The sequence below is a fragment of the Mytilus trossulus genome, chromosome 4 (genome assembly GCF_036588685.1).
Source record: "Mytilus trossulus isolate FHL-02 chromosome 4, PNRI_Mtr1.1.1.hap1, whole genome shotgun sequence".
Taxonomy (NCBI): Eukaryota; Metazoa; Mollusca; class Bivalvia; order Mytilida; family Mytilidae; genus Mytilus; species Mytilus trossulus.
Window position 1 is genome coordinate 56,779,378 of NC_086376.1, and position 22,492 is coordinate 56,801,869.

The 22,492-nt window shown below is 33.5% G+C and overlaps 2 protein-coding genes across 2 annotated transcripts; both read left to right on the top strand.

Annotated features, from left to right (window-relative positions):
* Positions 1–2,832: 2,832 nt before the first annotated feature.
* LOC134716686 (uncharacterized) lies at positions 2,833–10,009 on the top strand. The gene is made up of 4 exons (XM_063579691.1): positions 2,833–2,992; positions 7,427–7,634; positions 8,685–9,008; positions 9,569–10,009. Exons 2-4 carry the CDS (start codon positions 7,431–7,433, stop codon positions 10,007–10,009), a joined length of 969 nt encoding a protein of 322 aa, XP_063435761.1. The 5' UTR covers positions 2,833–2,992; positions 7,427–7,430.
* Positions 10,010–11,124: 1,115 nt separating this feature from the next.
* LOC134715593 (uncharacterized) lies at positions 11,125–19,249 on the top strand. Its single transcript, XM_063577867.1, has 6 exons — positions 11,125–11,308; positions 14,286–14,435; positions 15,077–15,167; positions 15,685–15,829; positions 16,443–16,639; positions 19,126–19,249. Exons 1-6 carry the CDS (start codon positions 11,207–11,209, stop codon positions 19,191–19,193), a joined length of 753 nt encoding a protein of 250 aa, XP_063433937.1. The 5' UTR covers positions 11,125–11,206; the 3' UTR covers positions 19,194–19,249.
* Positions 19,250–22,492: the final 3,243 nt, after the last annotated feature.

Here is a 22,492-nt window from a genome sequence, read left to right on the forward strand (position 1 = left end):
TACTGTAGCATAAGCGATTCGGTGTTTAAGGCCATGTGTGCTGTAACGTTACAGAGCAACATGACGGGTGCCACATGTGGAGTAGGGTCTGCTTACCCTTTCGGAGCCCCTTGGATCACCCCCATCTTTTGTTGGGGTTCGTGTTGCTTAGTCTTTACTTTTCCATGTTGTGTCTTGTGTACTATAAATTGCCTGTTTGTCTTTTTCATTTTTAGCCATGGCGTTGTCAGTTTATTTTCGATCTAGGAGTTTGACCGTCCCTCTGGTATCTTTCGCCCCTCTTTTACATGGTATGGGTCATATATAGCTGTGACCTTATTATAAGTGATGCATCTATTTTGAGTCCAGGTTTTTCCAAAGTCGTATCAGCTATTGTTTAACAATGACATCATATGATCAGAATGTGTGTTGAATGTCGACTAGATTTCTATATATCCATTTAATGAATGGCTATTATTTATTTTGAATTTATTGAACCATAAAACTAATTTTTGACTCTTCACATTGAAAAATCCGCGAAGCGGATTATGTAAAATGTGAGGAGTCAAAAATTAGTTTTATGGTTCAATAAAATCAAAATAAATTATTGCCATTCATTATAAATAAATTTCTATAAAAAAATAAGGCTCAAAGAACTGTTTACATTATTTATATTAACAATAACAACGTACACACAAGTTGGCGTATGAAAATACAACGTCAGAGTGGGCGTGTCGCCATAAAAATTGACAACATTGAAAATAAAACTAATAATTTTAACCAATCAGAAGACAGTTAATACACCAAATCTATTTATTATCGTGTAACAGATTACAAGCAGCCATTAAGAATGACATGGATTTAAATTGTGAATTCATGATGTTTCAGCAAAAATTCTTACAAGGACAATTACTCATATAAAGGATCAGTGGATGGTTTAGGACATATTGACTTAATAGTAGATCCTATTGGGCTTAACAATTTTTTGCTATATACAGGTTCTCTCTCTCCTACTCTTTGTTTAAAAACATAAAATGGGGGGGGGGGGTCGCCTTTCAATGATAATAACTTCTAAAAGAGGGCATTTTTGGCATTGCACAAGTCATGTCTTCTTTGACTATTAATGACGTTAAAATACTTAATCCCTGTGATGTGTTTTAGTCGATTTTAGTCTCTGATGCATGATTTTTTACTATTAATTGGTTTTGGCTTTTAACTAGCTGTCAGTAACTGCGAGTACTCTCAAATCGTATTTTCTTGTTAATTCGACCTGTTGATACTGTTTATAATGCTTTTTTGTCATTTTTTTATTTATATGGATCTTGTCTGTATACCAGCTTTGATTATTTGTAATATCTTCAATTTTTCACTTATTCTTACAACATTTGTATAAACTTCAAGATTATAAAAAACGTCTTCAATTGCACAGTATTGTGCAATAGCAAGAAATTTTCAATTGCACAGTATTGCGTAATAGCAAGAAATCTTCAATTGCACAGTATTGTGCAATAGCAAGTATTTTCATTGCACAGTATTGCGCAATAGCAAGAAATATCTAATTGCACAATATTGTGCAATAGCAAGAAATCAATTGGAGTTATCTTTCATTGTCCAGAACAGTAGTTGAATCTCAACTTAAATCATTGTTTTATACAATATACAATGTATATTCACTTTTATTGCCAACTGATAAATTAAAACAATCTTTACCATTCATTGATAACAAGCACTTTTTTTACATTTTAATATTTTATGATGTATTTAAATGAGTAATTAGTGTTGCAAACTCCATCGGAAATTTGAATTGAGATCGGTTTTGGAATAAAGGGAAGTGGGATGTGAAAAGAAATTGAGGGGTCGGGGGGGGGGGGGGGGGTCAATTTTTCTCATTTGAAATTTCATAAATAAAAAGATAGAAAATTTCTTCAAACATTTTTTTGAGAGGATTAATATTCAAATGCATAGTGAATTGCTCAAAGGCAAAACAAAAATTTTAAGTTCATTTAATCACATTCATTCTGTGTCAGAAACCTATGCTGTGTCAACTATTTAATCACACAATCCAAATTTAGAGCTGAATCCTGCTTGAATGTTGTGTCCATACTTGCCCCAACCGTTCAAGGTTCAACCTCTGCGGTCGTATAAAGCTGCACCCTGCGGAGCATCTGGTTCATTATTTTTCTGATAAATTGATATAGTTTTTGACATTCAACACTATACTTAAACATTTAAATTATGAATCAAAGATTAGTTATTGGTGGTACATTTTACGAAATGTTTACCAGAGAAATTCTTTGGTGCGAGCCTGAGCGTAGAAGTGTCATATTGCTTTTACAATAGCAGAGCTTTTGAATAACACACTTCTGTAAGTAATGTTTTCATAAGATCGTGTGGATTAGAGAAAGGACATCACTGTTATTATAAGATCATTTAGATAAAGTGAAAGAAAGTTAAACTGTTAAAGAAATCTTAATTTAAGAAATGAAACCATACAGAAAATATAAAAATCGGTGACTATACCCGAGCGCTTGAGGAACAATGAATTATATATGTTAAAGGTTAAATATTGTTTTTCTCTAATACTTATTTATGAAATGATTTTTAATTTGTTTTCAATACTTGTAGTATTGTCGTCAAATACCATGCGTACTTTTACGTTTAGCGACGTCATTTTTTTATAATCGGTTCGAGGATTAATTACGTGTTTTATTTGATTGTAAAAACAAATCCTGCTGTGACTTTGTTGTTGTTTAGAAAGTCGATTGGTCACTTAAAATAACATCGGACTGACCACGCTATGAATTACTTATTGTTGTGTAAATTCTAATGGACAAAAAGTCCATATAGGGATCGAGGTCATTTTAGGTCCATAAGCTACATGTAGATATATATACGTTAAGATTTGAATCTTGTTTATTGTTTATTGTTCACAGTTTTCTATTTCAGCCGAATATTTGCCTATATATATATTTGAAGCAAGGTACCATATTCAGGTTACAAGTCTTTAAGAAAGGTAAGAGAGATATTCGTATCAAAACAATTGCTATTCTACATGTAAATCATACACATGTCATATATGTTATATATCATATTTCTTTCCCTAATCTTCTTTTACTAATTTTACGAGACGGTCGCGATATGCATAGGTTGAACATTTACCGATTATTATTTTCTTCAACAACAATGCTGATGTCGAGCTCGAGGTTATATCTACCATTACTTAAAAGAAAGAGAGAGAAACGCTAGCTACTGTACAGTCGCTTTAATAGACTATAATATCTTATTATTTTGCATCAATATAACAAAGTTCTTAAAGATAAAAGAAAAACAAACAAAAATACAACAATCGTATACGGTGAAGTATTAATGAACAAAATGTATTGAATCGCGATTACAAATGAAGTCTAAAGGATAAAATCGAGAAAATAATTTAAGACTACTAAGATATGGTTGAAAATTTAAACTTCTGAATCCTTTTTTTTTTTTTTTTTTTTAAGAAAAGTGAATTTCAAAATAAACTCAGTTAGCGCGAAGAGTTATGAGTAAAAGTAAATATTTGATAAATTCGTTCGTTGGACGCTTTTTTCTGGACTTACCTTCATCGGGAACGCTCAAGCATAAACATGTAAAAGCCAGGATTATATAGATTATAAGCAGAAACGTTAGGCAATATATGCCAACATGGGACTTCTTTTTCTGAGGGAGCTGGAACCTTTTTTTCTTAGACGGGAGGTTGTTCGATATATGTCTTTAATCATGTCAGTACCGAAGTTTTGACTAACCGAGCCTCATGTCCTCCAGCAGTGGTATCGACCAGTGCTAGTGGATACAATTTTAAAACTCGTTATAAGCTCTTTTCTGGATTTACCTTCACCGGGAACACACAGCCCTTCACATTTGAAAGTCATGAATGTGGAATAAATACGTAAAACGAGTTGAAAAGAATACGTAATTACATCTTAAGTCAACTTTGCTAGAGGCAGTTTGAAATATTCCGAAACTTAGTACGTTAATAATTAACAAATCTATCGACGGGAAAATACACATGTTAGAAATTATGTTAGTACCGAATTATCGACTACTGAGCTAATGATAAAATCACGGATTCATAGTCCTACAACTGTTATATCGACCCGGTGAAGTAAATTACGACGATCATATCAAGTAGAAACGATGATCTCCTATCGATAAACTGCACGTGGAGTGATATTTCCATACGTTATGATTGATTGATTGGACGCAACGTTAGATATTGCTACTACCATGAAAAATAGCGCTAAGTTATTATTTGACAGGAACAATTTTCTTAAATATGCTAAAAAAAATATGACAAATAATATACGAAAATGCTTCTTGAATTTTCACATTATGATAGAGAAAGAATAGAAATATAATATTCATAGGCATCGGAAGACACAGATTATCAGAAAAAACGTTTACTTAGCGTTGTCCCATGTAACAAACTCAAAACATAAAACTCGAACAATGCGCGAAATGTTCACGCAACTCTTCGATATTTTGCATGAAAGTTCTACGACGTGATAAATTTCAGTAACGGTTCACGTGGCTGTCTCCATTTAAAAATTACATAGATATTTTGAAAAGAATATGATGAAATGCATGTCCCAGAGTAAATTTAGACTGGAAACTTGAAATATTTCAGTTAAAAAAATGAAATTTTGACAGATAATTTAGTAAATTTGTAAGCACGATCATTTTGTACTAAGTGTAAGCTTCAAAAACACAAATTATCAAACAAATTTAGCTACATATTCAATTCAAAACAATAAGTTTGCAATGTCTTGCGGAAATGTCCGAGTTTAACTTTCATGCCTTCACAAAAAATTTACAGCCAAAAAACAGAGAGTAATTTTCTTGAAGACTCTTTCGTCTTTGAAAACTATATCAATAAAAAAGTACTTTAAAAGCTGTAATTGGTACACCAAATTGTTTTAAGATTACAGGTTGTCTATAAAAAATACGAATTAATGAAAATGTCTTGCAAGTTTTTCCTTTAGCATTATTTGACGTCGCAACAAGCGTAATATCCATATGCTAGACTGCATTCTCGGGTTCCTTCCTCCACTTACTGAAAAATGTCCTGCTTTCAACAAAACGAAATGATGCATATATTACAAAGAATGCACACATCTATATATATATATATATATATACAACTCGTCTAAACATCAACCCAACAATGTTAGATCTGTAAATTTGCTTTCGCAAATTTTTGGTTCTTCCCTCGCCGGGATTCGAACCCATGCTACTGTGATATCGTGACACCAAATCGCCTGCACTGCAGCCGTCCCGCTATACCACACGACCACCAGGGCTCTCTATATAAGATATATATATATAAGACAATCAAAAAGAAAGAAAAAACTTCAGTATCATAACTATATGCCATTGTAGTGTCTCTTGTACCACCGCTTGAATGAAATCATATTCATGCAGAATATATAATGCAGAAATATTCCACAAAAAAACCCACAAAATTAATGACAGTAAAATCTGATATCCTATTTAAATTATAGAATTACATTTGATTGGAATCTCACATCATTTGTACTTGTGTGTTATACTTTGCATTTTTCTGTTACAATAAATGGTAGCAATATGGGTCTTTCATATCTTGCAATGTGTTAAGGATTTTGTTCATTGTTGAATGCCGTACGGTATACTATGGTTGCAAATTTTCTACCTCGATCATTTGGTCTCTGGTGGAGAGTTGTCACATCCGCAATCATCTTTTTTTTTTTTTTTTTAAATATTAATGTATGAAGTATATGAAGGTCTTATACTACAACACGAACAAAGAAAGAAGGAATACCAAAAAGTTAACAAAACAACTCCTCATTTGCACGCTAATTTCTTTATGGATTTAAAAAATAATAACTTTATTTTTTATTCAATGACAATATAATTTTTTAAACTTGTTTTAAAACCTTACATAATGATGATATATATATATACATATTTGTATTTGGTTTATAGCCAACAGGATGTGTTGCTCTTATTATACTATCATAACCACGTGCGTGTTATAAAAGTACATTGCATGGTGTACATATCCACAAACAAGTACATAAAGCAATTTACGTTGATTTCCAAGAAAGATGACTGACTTTTTCTAAGTTTTTTGTACTTTAATTAAACACGACTAATATTGAAAGGGATGAGTATTTCTCCGATTTTGTTATAAGTTTGTTATAAGTTTGTTATAAGTTTTAAGTTTGCGTATTTGATTGGTTGGTTGATTGATTGGTTTGTTGTTGTTTGATTTACGCCACATCAGCGCATTTATCGGCGATGGGGTATTTGATGCTGATGTCCAATTTGAAATAGTTATGGTTAAAGAAGAAACTCCTTTTTACTGTTGTCACTCGGTATTTTGAGACCAGAAGATCGTGAACGAAACGTGTAGAAGTGTTGCAATAGGCTCGAAAAGGATATGGTATAGAATTTTGAACTCAATTTAAAACAATCTGAACATTCATTCTTCATACACAGTATCCCCACGTCGCATATATATAGTATTACGGTAAAACTGGTCATGATACGGCAAAGTATGATAGTAACATTCTCCGAGCAAGTAAAGCATTCAAACTATATCATTTAGTTGAAGTACTGGCATTATAAGAATCAAGCATCTGGTAGTAGGTACATAATGGTGTAATTTGTTTTGGCATTCTCTGTTTTACTGTATAATGAGTAGTTTCATTTATGATATGCCTTACCATAATTTCCCTCTTGTCATAGAAGTAACTTAATTACTTATTACTAAGTTAAGTTTGGATTGCAAATTCAATGTTCAATATATCACGTTACAGCACTTTATTGTAAAAACAACACTTTTGAAGACAATGTTGTTCGTTGCATGCAGTTCATTATTTTTATTGTTGCCTCTGAAAATGAAAGGCAAATGCATCTTGCTGATTTCAATGGAAAAGGACAGGTATTTTAGAAATAGTAAAGTGAAAAAGGTTGTACCTTTTACATTTTTTCAGTATTTTCCCGCATTAGGCTAACCGCGTACGTCCCGAAATTGGTTTCCGTTCTCTACTTTAGTTTGCCTTAACCAAATTTTATGAAACTTATTCACACTTATTACTATAAAACAGATCAAGTTTGAATTTGGGTTACGTCGCTTTAACCGTTCTCGAGTTGCTACTTCCTGAGTCTACTGTCTGTCATTGAAAAGTGAGAGCACCATAATACCATAGCAATCTCTAATGAAAACGTATAGAATCATATGTCATAAAGTTATAGAAAATGAAACGTAGATAGGTTTGAATAAGTGCATGCACAGTAAATTGACTCTTGTTATTTACAAGTAAGTTCATCTTTGTCCCTCGGAAACATTCATCTTTAATTTGAAGATGCAAAATTCGCTGTCAAATACCCATACATAATTTACTTCCTCTTCATCTTTATCTTTTTTTAGGAGAATGCATATTCAAATAATCATACTTTGCATGGGATATATAATTTCCTGCGCCCACGCATCAGTTCCAATGAAATTATCCAGTACATGGGGAAGGTATGGCGAATTAAAGACGTCTGCGTTCTGCACGTTTGATATTACAGAAAAGCAAAGAAAGGGTGCATGGGAAATGACAATAAATACCAATATTCCAACAAAAGATATAAAGGTATAATCTAATATAAAAAGCGCGAGGCGAAATATACCAAAATTATACTCAAACTCATAATTCGAAAACAAACTGACAATGCCAAGACAGAAAAGAAAAAAACCCGACAATAAGACAAACAACAGTACACAACATAGAAAACTAAAGTCAGCAACACAAAACCCACAAAATACCCGGGGGGTGGGAGTGGGGGGGGGGGGGGGGGGGTGGAGTGGTGTCTCAGGAGTCGATTTCACAATGAAACTTAAGTCTAAGATTGATCGTAAGTCATGAACAATTCAGTATACTTACAAACTTATGATCAATCTTAGTCGGTAAGTCTTTTTGTGTAACCGACTCCAGGTTCTCCGCTCCTGCTCCACTAAATGTTATGTCATGGTAAATTGAAACAAACATTCCTCAAATTGCTAACAAATTCTGCAAGATGCCCTGTTAGCTTGTTAGTGAAAACAAGTTCTGTTTTGAAGAGATGATATTCTTATTTGAACGGAAGCCATTTGTTAATAAAAGAATGACTTGTGCGTCTGTACGTCATCTCAAATCATTTATTCACTCCATGTTTTGGAATGATTGAAAACCATAAAAACCACTCAGATCAAAATAAAATAAGATGGTACACATCGTCATGTCCTGTACAAAAAACTGCTACGCTGTGACATGTGTAAGGTGGCAAATAAAATTCATTAACCAAAATAAATACGCTATACTTCTATATTTAACTGTACTTATATATCGCGAGATATTAAAGCTAAGCTTATCAGAGTTTCTACACAGTACTAGTAATATCGTAAATTATCAGCAGCGAATTAAAATGTGAACCTTTTTGGAAAGTGAGCGCAGCGAACGAGCAGAATTGTTTTACATTGTGTCCAGCGGCTGATATTTTACGATATCTATACGTATATAGAAACCTGATAATCTGTTTATCGTTTTCATCTTACATTGTGATATCACTGATAATTCCTGTTCATATCGAAAAGCTGTGATAAGAAAATTACGGAGCGATTGAACAGGATGATAAAGACGAAATATATGTAATATTTATTATAGATATGGGTAATGACAGTCACAGACCGCCTAGATGACGGTAAAACTTACAAAATGAAAAGCAAGTATGAATATGGGCCAAAGACTATAGACGTACATTTTAGACTAACGTATAACGAGGCATATATCCCAATTTCTGGTTCATGTTCAAGCAGTGTCGAGGGAACAGCAGCTATTTTAAAAGATGTCGGAAACATTATTCATGAGAATGACTGGGAGGAGAATGGTATGATGGTCATACAAGGGAAATGTATCTTACCTATTGAAAAGACACTTGAAGATTTTTATATATCTGTTACTTTGAACGAAGAAACATCAGAGTTAAAGGTATTGCTAGCCTTATCTTCTATTATAACTCATCATTAATCGAATTGCTTTAGACGTTCCTGATGAAGGTAAACGCAGATCAGCGCTGCTGATGCATTGTTTCCATTTTTGCTGCACTGGCTCGATATGTAAATGTACCTCTGCCGGTGGACTCTCGATACCCCGAGAGTATCGCCAGCTAAGTATTCAGTACTTTGGTACTGAAATGATTTATGACAAACCTTTCTTAAATAGTTCGTTTATAAATTTTAAAATTGTCAAAAAAAAGAGGTTTTAACTTCCTCTGGCAAAGTTGACCTTGATGGATATGGCTACGTATACTTGTTGGTCCTTTTTGGAAGGTCACATCGCTCTCCAATAGGCCTGGTTTTTATACATTCAAATATTCGGCTGTGAGCGTCCATGATGAAGGTTATTGAATCCAGAAAAACGCTTTGAACGCATGAAATTGTTATTTTTTTAGATGATTATTTGGTGATTCAAATTCTTATTAGATACAATGAAGTGTATGTTTTATGTAATAATAAAAGAAAAATATGTCGCCTTTTTCTTTAATTCAGAGCTGGAGCACAACCGAGTTTTCAAGAGACCCAAGTGGCCGTTGGTACTTTTTGAAGAACAAATGGACAGCGAACCCACCAGAGTTACCTTTTATTTTCCACATTTATTACGATGCTGACAAACCCCCGACCGGAAATTGCGATATTTTGATGGGAAGTGATCCAAAACCACCTATAACACTAGAACCATCAGTGTCACCTACAACCAGTCAGACAATACAACCGACGACAACGCCGAAACAAACAACATCAGTTACAACAAAGCAGATTACAACAACAAAAACGCAAACAACACCAGTAACAACAAAAAGACAGACATCACAGTCAACAACGAAAAGTCAGACAACACCGTCATCAACGAAAAGTCAAACGACGCAACCAACAACACAGTCACAAACCGCATCACCAACAATTCAACCAGGTAAATTCAAGCATAAATAAATGATAAATCGCAGGCGGCGCTTTGCATTTGTGCCTCAAACCTCGTTTAAATCATTTGCACAAAAACGAAATCTTTCAATTGATCAAATGATTTCGGTAAAAAAGCATGACTACAGTACTATTATTTACGTACAATTAATCGATATTACAATTTACGTGTACCAAGCACTATTACTCGCTATTTTCATGTTCCCACTCGTCACCCAGCCCTGCGAGGTGGAAGTAGGATATCGAGGATGTCAAGCAGGATAATATCCTAATAATGTAAATAATCTATAAGGTATAAGCACACGTCAATATAGATAACAGCTTTTTTTTGCATCATAAAATCACACAAATGTGTGTCCCAATCTGTTGTTACATCGATTCTTCATTACGCTTATAAGATATGGCCGTTTCAGAATCTAAAGGACTATGGGTATTCTCATTGTCCGTACACCAAAATGAAAATAACGTCACGACATTGGTTGAAATCCCATTGTTTTGGACGTTTTGGTGTACACTTTTGAAAATATTACCCAGAATGCATTAGTTTCTGTAACGGCGAATTCTGCAACCTACTGGATAATCTGTATGTGTTGTCTTAAAAAAGGGTTAAAAATGTGAGCATTTTGAATTTTATTCCATACCGACTTTCATGAATGTTGTGAAAAGGATATGAATTCATTTACATACCTAGAGGGGTACTCTAGATGATGGGTTCTACAAGCCTCGTATTTTAGATACAAATTACATTAAAACTTTTATCGTCATTTATGCGACTTGAAAAAGGCGCAAAACTAGTAATTCGTTATGGCGCAAATGAAACTTTACTTTTTGGCGCAAGTGCAATATGCAAAATATAGGCAATTGAAATTATGTGCATAACACAATGTATAACCTAAATATAATACCTGAGTTTGTGATAAGACAGCTTTCGCAGCATACTTTTGTTAACAGTTTTTCAGATTTTTCCCGTGGGTTTTCGATATAGGAGACATATAAAGTACAGAAAAGGGAAAGTACACATTAACTGTAGAAAATTAATGAGTAATTTGACAATGTCGCACTAAACGGATACCAAATAAATTAATATGGGAGTTCATGTCACGGTGGTCAAGATATCCTGTTACCTGTACTTAAAGATAAAGGTATAAATTATTTAACATCAACAAGTTTTCTTATCTTGTACTCCGCCAGTTAACCATAAGCATCATCATGGATCTAAAGATTATTACATTTATGTATGTTATTTCTCTGACTTCAGGAGCCACGCACCAAGGAATTTTGAACTTGTACCATAACAAATTTAAAGGAGATGTAAGTATACATTATTACTAGATTTAATTTTGTCTCATGCATATGACATGTTTTCTTCATTTTTCACTTTTTTTTTCCATATAACATATACGTTTTAATATAATTTGTTTAATTGTTCAAACAAAGTTGTTTTGTCACAGTGTTAGAGACATGACTTTGTATAATTTATTAATCTAGATGACGCAAACATGCACATTTACATCACTTATACCTACATGTACATGTAATGATATAATTGTTCAACTTGTCATTTTTATATTATTTATGTATTCAAGATTTTGACTCCTGGATGAAATAAGATTAATACTAGTTAACGTCATTTGGATTCTGGTGGAATATTGTCTCATTGTCAACTCATTCAAACTTAATATATCAGTCGTTACTTAGATTTGCAGTCTTCATTAGTTGTCAAAAGTGAGAGTCGCTAATCTTGCAAAACCTATAAAATTTAGAATAACAGGAGAAAAGAGGAATGACAAAACTGTGCTACTGTTAAGATTAAACCAGATAGTAAGGTCACGTGGTATTCATCGTGCTTTGTTGAACTGAAAATTCAACAAGTAAGTAAAAAAAATCAAAACATTCGACGTTCGTGTCTTTTCTTAACCCCAAAACAGACTTCGATTTCAGAAATCCAAGTAAAAGTCAAACATTTTAAATTTCTTTTTGGCAAAATTCCAAATAATCGCAACATTTCAGATAGGTATTGTAATAGAATCCCGGGAATAGAACCATTCACCTCCATAAATCTTTTTTTTGGCAGACGATAAGATTCGATAATATTGATTTGATCATGATGTCACAATATTAGCCAACTTTTAACGATACAGATCTGTCTGTCTATTTGTCACATTTATCATTGATTTTACATTCAAATAATTTTCCATTTCAAAATTACAAAAAAACAGAGTAATTTTTCGCGGAAAATTGTTTGTAGACAATAGTACAACTTTTTTTGTCTATAAAACAAACAATGATCAATTGAAATTTTATAGATTTGCTTAATGGCATTGCATAATTTGTTCAGTTCTGTATCAGAGATATCAGTAACGCTAACGTTTGGTACCAGTTTCTTTGTGCACGTCACGTGATAATAAATTATTCCGTTACCAGGTACACTTGAGATAAGAAGTTCAGTATAGGTCAATGAAATATTAGTACATAAAATGTTTAACCCCGCCGCATTTTTGTGCCCGTCCCAAGTCAGGAGCCTCTGGTCTTTATAAGTCTTGTTTGATTTTTTGATTTTAGTTTCTTGTGTATAATTCGGAGTTTAGTATGATCATGGAAGTTATGTTTAAATATTACTTCCATGGTATGATCATCACTGAACTACTAACATATTTGTTTAGGGGCCAGCTGAAGGCCTCCTCCGGGTGTGGGAGTTTCTCGCTGCATTGAAGACCCATTGGTGGACTGTTGTCTGCTCTGTGGTCGGGTTGTTGTTTCTTTGACACATTCTCCATTTCCATTTTCAATTTTACGAAAGCTGCAAAACAAAATATAGCAAATCAAAACAGTCAAATTGTCTACGGTGTGCCCAATTTACCCGAAGGAGTTGCTTAACTTGGGCAGATTATGAAACACATTGTTCTTTTCATTGACTGAATATTCACAATCATAATATAACGTTTATATCATACCAGTATTATAAATCAAGCGCATATATACAATATGACTTTTAAGATCTATCCCCTGAAAAAAATATCGAATTCAAATAAAATAATCAAGGATTTAAATAATAAATGAAAAGTATTTTATAATATTTACCCATTTCAATCCTCTAGAGAATCGTAATTTGATTACTTTTTTTTTAATTGAAGTTGAAATAATTGATAACGGTTATGCAATAGTATTTATCAATTCTTACTAACATCGACTCGATGACAGTAAGAGAAAAACAAGAGCAAACTATTAAAATAAAATTGAAATGGTCTTAGTATTGATTGATTTGCCACAATCGCCTTTACATTGCTTTAAACAAGTGCATTGAAATTTTGCTTTTTTAAAAAGCTCTCTTGGTCACTCCTTTTCTATGTCGGTCTTCTGTTTTTATTGGTAGGAAGTTGTGATGTCAACTTGGTGAAATTTACTAATCGATTATTCGTTGGATTTATCGAGCGATACTCGAGTACTCGCTCGGTAAAACATTTACAAAATGGAAACACAAAATTATACCTTTGAATGAACATGTATTGTGGATCGTTGTCTGATGATCGTAACACCCTCAACAGGGCAACATTTTTACCTAGGACTAGATAATTGTCCAAGGAATTGTCTACCATAATTAATAGCTCATTTACTAATAATGTAAACTGGTAATAATCTAATCAAGTAATTGATTAATACCTAAAGAAAATATATTACTCAAACAGCAGGTTTTTTTTTGGAACCGTAGAAAAACATATGTAATGATCAGCAAAGGGCTGATGATGTGACACTTTAATAAACAAATTATTCATTATTAAAACTTTTTTATACCATACAATGACATTAAACATTGGACGTCGCGATTTCTCAAATTTGTTGAGTACACAAAATGTATCAAACAGTTCTTCTGATGAAAATTTATGTTCTGCATGCAGAGATTGGAGAGTGAATAAGATTAGCTAAAAACGTATATCCTACATGTACATTTGGTTGGAGAAATTTTAAATGACAGTTTAATGCAAACCTACGAATCGTATTTTATTTTTTGTTAAAATATACCATAGCTATGCAATGTTATAGCTACTACTGCTGACTACTGGACTGGTGATACCATTTGAGAAGAAACTTCCAGCACAAAAATCGACCTGTAAAAACCTACCAAAAACTGCAGGCTCATATTATTTGGTTCTCCTTATTTATGGAAGGAGAATTTGGTGCAGCTTCAGTAAGCGTTTGTGTCAGTCGTTTTTACTGCCGTCTTTAACAGATTACCATATTCCGGAAATATACAGAATTATTTCTGATGCCATTTTTTCTTTCTTTTCAGGGTACTTATTATGGAGCTGGAGAACAAGGAACATGCAGTTACTCGCCTCCAAGCCTACCACCACTTGTTGCAGCAGGAAACATCAAACGTTATATTGCTTTGAATAGACCACAGTTCTTCAACTCACTGTCTTGTGGAATGTGCTTTAAGGTGAGTACCATACATGCTATATACGCTTATGACATTGAATATACCACAGTTCTTCAACTCACTGTCTTGTGGAATGTGCTTTAAGGTGAGTACCATACATGCTATATACGCTTATGACATTGAATAGACCACAGTTCTTCAACTCACTGTCTTGTGGAATGTGCTTTAAGGTGAGTACCATACATGCTATATACGCTTATGACATTGAATAGACCACAGTTCTTCAACTCATTGAGTACAGTATATGATGTACGCTCAGTACATTGAATATACCACAGTTCTTCAACATATTGAGTACAGAACATGATGTACGCTCAACTCATTGAAATGTGCTTTCAGGCGAGTACAGTACGTGATGTACGCTCAGATCATTTGTTTGTATCAAACATGTACCAAAGCAGATAAAAAGTACTCTGTGGTTTCAATTCACACCACTACAATTGTAGTATTTCATCATCATGTAATTCAAACGTTTTAAAATTTTATTCAGCAGCCACGTTTTTAAAGCAATAATCATATGAACATGTACAAGTTACATTCCATGTATTGAAATATTTATTTTTATGAAGTAAAATACTAGAAAATGTTACACATATTATAGACCCTTTCTTAGTTTCATAAAGATATTATACAACTTGTAGGTACATGGTAGTGGAAAAGGTTTAGGAAGTGATCCTATTGTAGGAGATTCTACCGTATTTGTCAAAGATTTATGCCCAGAATGCCTTGCTGGTAAGTATATTGTATATATACATCCATATTGATTTTTCACTTGTGGATAATGACCAATCTGCTTACCCTTCTGGAGCACTTGCAATCACCTTGGGTTTTTGTAGGGTTTGTGTTGCTCAGTCTTCTATTTTCTATGTTGTGTTTTGTGTACGTTATTTGGTCTCTTCGTCGTTTGATTTTGCCATAGTATTACCAGATTGTTTTTGACTTGCAAGTTTGAATTTCTCTCTGTTATCCTTTGCCTCTCTTTCCGAATTAAGCATTCAAAAATGGTCTTGTTTCCTGCCTCCCGTCTAGATTTTAAGACTATTATTTTGAATTTCAAAGATGATTAAACAAAAATGTCTAAACTTTGACTGTACATTAACAAAAAATGTCAATAAAATGAGTTAAAGGAGTTTGCACAAAATTGTGAAATTAAAAATTGAAACTTGATAAAGTACTGTGCGCCAGTGTTGCCTTCTTTCGGCACGTTTTGAATGGTTTAAAATACCCTTTTTATTTTATTATTCACTAGGGTCTGTAGACCTAGCTGAAAACGGAGATGGCAGATGGGAAGTAGAAATACAAGCAGTTCAATGTCCAGTAGGAAACACAAAATTGGAATACAAATTCCAGGGAAGTAATCCATGGTACCTTAAACTCCAAGTTAGGAATGCAAGGTAAGTGTATCTTTACGATAAAATGTTCAAATATATAATATTTGCTGTTCTTTAATATAACAAAAAATGATGAATTTTCCTGGTTCACAAATGGAGCTATGAATTTTGAACTTTCTAATTTCATTTAGAAAAAATATCCATCTATGCTAGTTTATTGAGCATGTATTTCGTAGTCGATTCGATGATATTTTATATTGCGATTTATCTTAATCGCGAATTTAGCGATACAAAATGCTCACGAATTGTTCCACTTTACGGTATGACCATAGATTAATTTAACATCTATGTATGGCATATTTCATATTTTGTCATCTGTCTGGTAGAAGAAAAATATTAGAACCAGGAAATCTGCATAAATGGCTCAAGTAATAGTCAGCCAGCTAATATTCAAATATACCAGTTTAAGATGTGATATTAGAAAAGACGGGTATTATGGCATATTGTTTCATGATTCATCAAAATCTCAGTAAGCCTTAGACAAATTTCATATTCAACTAAAATTCTCAACAAAGGCACATCTCAAAACAAAGATCATATGCAACAGTGCAAGATGCAAGAATAAGACAGTCACTATGACTTGTTTTTCTAAATCTGTTTATTTTTCTTCTCACAGAATTCCAGTCACTGGACTGTCAGTATGGCAACCGAAAAGTCAAAGATGGGCTGCCATGCATCACTCCTCAGACGGATTTTGGTTAATGGGCCCAGGTGTTTTCGAGAAACCAGTTCATCCATCTGCTCATACTCCACTGAAAATGAAATTAACAGCTGCAAATGGTGTTGTGATAGAAGATCAAATTACTCAAATGGGTAAGTTGCAAAAAAGTACAGGCGCATATAGTTTATTCAAAGTTTGGTAGGAAAAAATCCTCCCTTTTTCTAAATTTCATATCGTAATGTTTGCGCAATAGTTGTTGACGTAACGCTGATTTCTTAATAGATGTTTTGTAAACACCAACATGACAGATTACAAAAATAGCATAGTCCATTTGCAAATAGGTAAAGAAACATTTTTTGCCTACAGACATAATACTGAACATATAATAATGAAAAGATTGTATTGTAAATAGTTCTTATTAGATATTAATCATGTTTAAATTCAAAAATGTATAATGCAAAATTTTCTACTTTTAAATGACATTTAAGGTGGATCCCTACAGATATAGCAAAAGAATTTTCACCATTGAATTTTTCTTAAACTTTGCATACATATACTATGCAATGGCCTCTATGAAAATTTGAGTTAAAAATAATATGTCACCAGACTTGTTTCCATGGTAACGGTCCCCAAAGTTGGTATATCACGTGTATGCATAAATACATACCTGAAGCGGAATTTGAAATATTGAATTAATGGATGCACAAAATGCACTTTTCAAAAAGGATCAAATATATAAAAAAAAAAAATCGAACGTGTAGTTTACATGCAGTAAATTTGAAATAACACAAAAATCAAAGGCAAAGAAATATCTGTGGGGCGTTATTCGTCTTAGTCTTAACATCTTATTCTTCTCATTATTGAACGTGAATATTAATGCTAGTCGAATAGTTATTTTACTCGAGGGCATGTACAATATAATAGTTATCAAAGGTAACAGGATTAAAATTTTATACGCCAGACGCGCGTTTCGTCTGCACCCATTAGTACATATGGTCAAAATAGTGATAAAACCACAACAGTACAAAGCTGAAGAGCATTGAGGACCCAAAATTCAAAAAAGTTGTGCCAAATATAATATTACACTCGGGATTACATCAGCAATATTGATGCACTAACTACATGAAGTTTCTGATATCAAATCAATAAGCATGAAACTGGTAATTGAATGTAATAATAATTGTTATTGACATTTTTCTTGATGATATTTTCAACGAAAGGCTGTTGAACATAGTACTTTTAAAAACATGGCTATAGCAAGTGCATAAGGCAAAAGAACTATCAACATACATCACGCACCATTTAATTGGGATCGAAAATCGAATAATCGGCACTTTTGATTATTCTAAAATTGGAACAATTATGAGTACTTTTAAGTTTGCCATTTGATAAATTACTTAATTGCATGAAATCATAAACAATAATTATGCTAAATCTGTGAAAGTGATATACGCTTTTTTCTATGTCGTTCCGTGAAGACCAATTAAGTCGGAAAAAAAAGATTATTAAAAACTTCCTATTATCTAACGAATTTAAAGTACGTCAGTCCTGTCATAAATGCAAAATTCATGGTTCATACACAGAAAAAAAAGCGAAATAGGAAAACTGATTGTCAAGATAATTTAAAATGATCTATGTGACAATCGCTTATAGTAGAAAATAGTTTACTGAAACATGCAGCGAAACTGTTTGTGTCAATAAATGTTATGCATACTTAATGTAATTGACGAATATTAGAACATTTTCCCCATTGTATATATAGTTTGATAACAGATACTGATAAATCAATACAATTCAACATTTACAATATAATTGTTTATCGAAAGTTATTTGTTTGTAAAATGAAGTACAAGAATTAAATATCAATACATGATTTGAAATCGGAGTGTATGAGTGTGGTGGCTATACGTCCAGTGGCAAATATTTCAAACATGTTCACAATGATTTATATTATAATGAAACAATATAAATCAAAACTGAATATATCTTCAAGGAGTCGAAATATATTTTCTTTCCTCCAAAAAATCATTTTGAAAATCTGGCTATTCAAACAAGCAGTTTCAAAGAAATCAAATTTAAAAACAAAACAACGAGAAAATGAAAATGATTTGAGGATTTTAAAATCCATTCACAGCTTAAAACGAAATTTCAAAAGTGACAATGGTGTTGACCACATTTTGCCATTGTAAACATACCATAAACTAGTTTGACCAGTACGTTAATAAGGAGTTGGACGCATTCGTCACAACTCGGCGGATGCCGTACCCTAATCTAAGGCCGAGTGTACCGAATTCTACCGAGGATTGCCGAATGGGGTTGGACGATGGAACAAACAGAGGAACGAACCAATGGCTAAATCGATACAATGGTTCCTTTATATTACGTTCAGTAAACCCGAGGTTTACATAATATATAATTTGCATAATGTGAACAAGACCATGCTACTGAAGAATCGGTAAACGTTAAGAATGGAATAAGTTTAGGTGCGTTGTAGTTCGCGAAAATATAGGTAAGTGGTAGTACACTGTATATTCCTCAGTAATCTCTTGTGGGGATGTAGTTAAGTACAGTTGTCTGTTTAAATGAGAATAATAATGTATACCATTGAGCCACAGATTGGTTATATTTCTTTTTTCAGCTAATGAAGTTGTTATTCATGGAACTGGTAAACAATTCCCACTGGACCCATCTTTACCAAAGCCTTAAGCAGTTTCCGGAGATTGATTTGATGGAATTAAATATAAATAAAGGTTGTCTTGGTATTCGATTTTTGTTTATGTACAGATTTGCATTTTAAGTATTCACTAAACTAAACATATCATGATATCTTTAGAAAAGTAGACCACAGGTCTCACTAAGTCCCAACAATCTACTCCAAAAAATGGAAGTACCAACAAAGCAAACAACGAACAAGACATGGCCCAGAACCTGACTTGGCGCAGAAACAAAATGCGGTGTGGTTAAACCAGTTGAATGTTCATTAACTATTACTGATAGACTTGTAAATTAATGATATCTGAAAATTTTAGGCATATTTTATAGATAAATCCCTATAACATAAGTGGAATGAATTATCATTGATATGGTCATAATTATAAATTAACTGTTTATAAACTTTGAATTTTTGAAATACTAAGGCTTTTCAAATTATGTATACTAGATAACATTCGCTGTATTTTGCAAAACTTTTAGGAATTTTTGGTCATATGCTCTTTAAAACTTCGTACTTAATACGGCCTTTTTTATTAGCCTTTTTTTTTTTAGCTTCTCTGATTAGTCATTTGTAGACTAAACGCGCGTCTGGCGCAAATACAAAATTTCTATCCGGGTATCTATAATGAGTTTTTATAAACCTTAACAACCATACAATCAATAAGATCTGTTTTCAGTAGTTTGATAAAATTGAAAAAAAACTATGTGAAATGGCCTCAAATTATAAATTGCTTCTTTCAAGTCTTCTTGTTCTCATTTAGAATCTGTGTTTAATTCCGAAACAAGATGAGCAACCTAAGCAAATACATTTTGCAAAGTTCTGGTACAAAGTTGTCTTTGCTGTGCATAAACAAAAAACATGAGGATAACATCAGAATTCACGTTTCTAATGCAAGACGTGGCTTATATTTCCTGATGGAATGACAAAAAAATCCTACACCAGTTTTAAAAGAACATAACAAAAATGATGTTTAATACACATAAAGACATATTCATTTAAACATATGTCTCAAATTTTGGCTTAGACCCTTATTTTCTGTTTGTCAGATTTCATTTCATAGAAGTTCATAGAATATCAACAAGATATCTGAAGATTGCTCATTCATGAATTTTAATATACATAATATATAAAAAGTGAATTAGATCAGAATAATGCTTGTCAGAGTGAGTTTTGATATATATTAAGCAGATTGATACCAAAAGTCAAATTGGTTTTCAGTTTCCAATCTTAATGCCCGCGTCACACTGTCCCGATTTTTATATACGATGGACACTCGAATGCGAAAATTGTAAATTCGTACGAAGTTGGTCCCGATCTCGTTAAAATACCCAAAAAGTGACCGAAGCAAGTACGATGAATAACGAAGTCTATACGATGGTGCTGAAATTATATACGATAGCAAAAGATTGATATACGAAGGTTAACCGAAGACGGGTATATAAGCTTCATATCTCAGCCGAAGCCTACATGATGGATCACGAAGGCTACACGATGGATTACGAAGGCTACACGATGGATTACGATGATGTTGCGATAGCCATACGATGTATAAATAACGTTGTGTACAGCTTACGATGCATTTAAATTATATGTTACATACGAGGGGATGCCACGCTCGGCATTGCCTTGTTTGAACTGTAAAATGTGTGCTCTAGTCTGAATAATCACCCATAGTTATGCCCATGTTTGCTGATCTATCTGTTAAAAAGGTAAGGTAATGGGTTCGTTGATCCCTTTTATTCAAAAAGAGCTCTTTCCAGGAGAATATCATAATAATTTAGACAAAAGGAAGGATGTGGGGAAAGCAACAAATGCGGCAAAAAATGACATATAGAAAACAAAATGGTTAAGGAGTAAACATTCGTGTGACAACAACTCAGACGATACACAAAAATCAGAAAAATGATTATATACGTGTTCGAGGCGCGTTTATGATTTTGATTATGTTACTTGATATTAAAAATTGACAAGAAATAATATTTTACTTGTAAAAGTAAATCCTGAGCCTGTAATAGCTGCTCTTCTTGTTCCATTTGAATAGACCACTTTCGAGTTCATCCGTCACCGGCAAAAACTCGTCAATTATGCACGCCTTTATGACGTCATTTACCAGATAGAGGGGGTCGCCTGTATCCCTGCACTATTTACGTTCATCAAGCGTCTTAGTGATCGTCATTGAATTTGTGCAGGATAAACTAGAAATAATGGTTGCTCTGTTGTACTTACTGACAATTCCCTAATGACAGCAGTGTTGATTGTCAATTTTGAAAATTTAATTTGCCGAATAATTCGTACAATATAGAATTATAGTTTTCCAACCACTCGATCAACATTGAAAAGGAAGTGACGACGCCCCTAAACGCACTAATGACGTTCACTAAAACCAGAGTTTTTGACTGAAATGCATCGAACTCGAAAGTTGTCTATTGATAGAAACAACGCTGTCACCTTTCTTGTTCTCATAGAATCATATGATATGAGCTCCATGTTTTGTGAACGTCTTTCTTAACTGTCGTATTAGACTGACCAGTGCATATCGCGCATAGCACTTTAAATGTATTTTAGCGCGAAAATTAACTTACATTTAGCTGGATTTATTGCCGTCGTAGTTCCATCTTGTCGCCTTCGTACTTTTATTCGATGGCAACACGACGGGATTCCGAGGCTTTCACGAAGTCGTGTTGCCATTGTAAGACCTTCAGGTAGCTGCGTGATTCATTCGTGTAGGCAACGTATTGTCAAAACTGCCCGATGGAAACGATGGAAACACGAATGCAATACGATGTTCAAAGATGCATTCATGGTGACATTACGATGGTGAGGATGGTCAAACGAACTCAATACGAACTCTTAACATCGGACGCACATGTTAAAAAATTTAGAACCCTTCCAGAAGTTGTCCCCGAAGGCTAGAAAAAGTGGCCGATGGTTCTACGATGGTTAAAGATGGCACTACGAATAGCCCGATCTGGATACGATCAGTCCCGATTTTGAAAATATCCTTAATCGTGTTGTCATCGGCGTAAAAATCGGGACAGTGTGACGCGGGCATAAATATTAAACCTTTAGAAATTCCTAAACCATTAAGAAGTGTGGGTCTTCAAATGTCTATCAGAGCCTTGGTGCCCAAATGGTCTGAGTTGTCAGGCAAAACGTTGTACTTATTCTAAACAAGTGGATATAGTTATCATGCTATCCTGATAACACGAAGATTGTGAGTTTGAACCCCGCACGTGACATTCAATCTTTATCAACTAGGATTGATAGTTTCCTTGTTGAAGGTCGATGGTTC

Excerpts from the sequence above, each read along its gene's own strand:
- LOC134716686 (XM_063579691.1), top strand. The coding sequence starts at position 7,431 with ATGCATATTCAAATAATCATACTTTGCATGGGATATATAATTTCCTGC. Across the intron at positions 7,635-8,684 it reads TTCCAACAAAAGATATAAAG|ATATGGGTAATGACAGTCAC; the intron begins GTATAATCTAAT and ends TATTTATTATAG. Across the intron at positions 9,009-9,568 it reads AAGAAACATCAGAGTTAAAG|AGCTGGAGCACAACCGAGTT; the intron begins GTATTGCTAGCC and ends TCTTTAATTCAG.
- LOC134715593 (XM_063577867.1), top strand. The coding sequence starts at position 11,207 with ATGGATCTAAAGATTATTACATTTATGTATGTTATTTCTCTGACTTCA. Across the intron at positions 11,309-14,285 it reads ATAACAAATTTAAAGGAGAT|GGTACTTATTATGGAGCTGG; the intron begins GTAAGTATACAT and ends CTTTCTTTTCAG. Across the intron at positions 14,436-15,076 it reads CTTGTGGAATGTGCTTTAAG|GTACATGGTAGTGGAAAAGG; the intron begins GTGAGTACCATA and ends TACAACTTGTAG.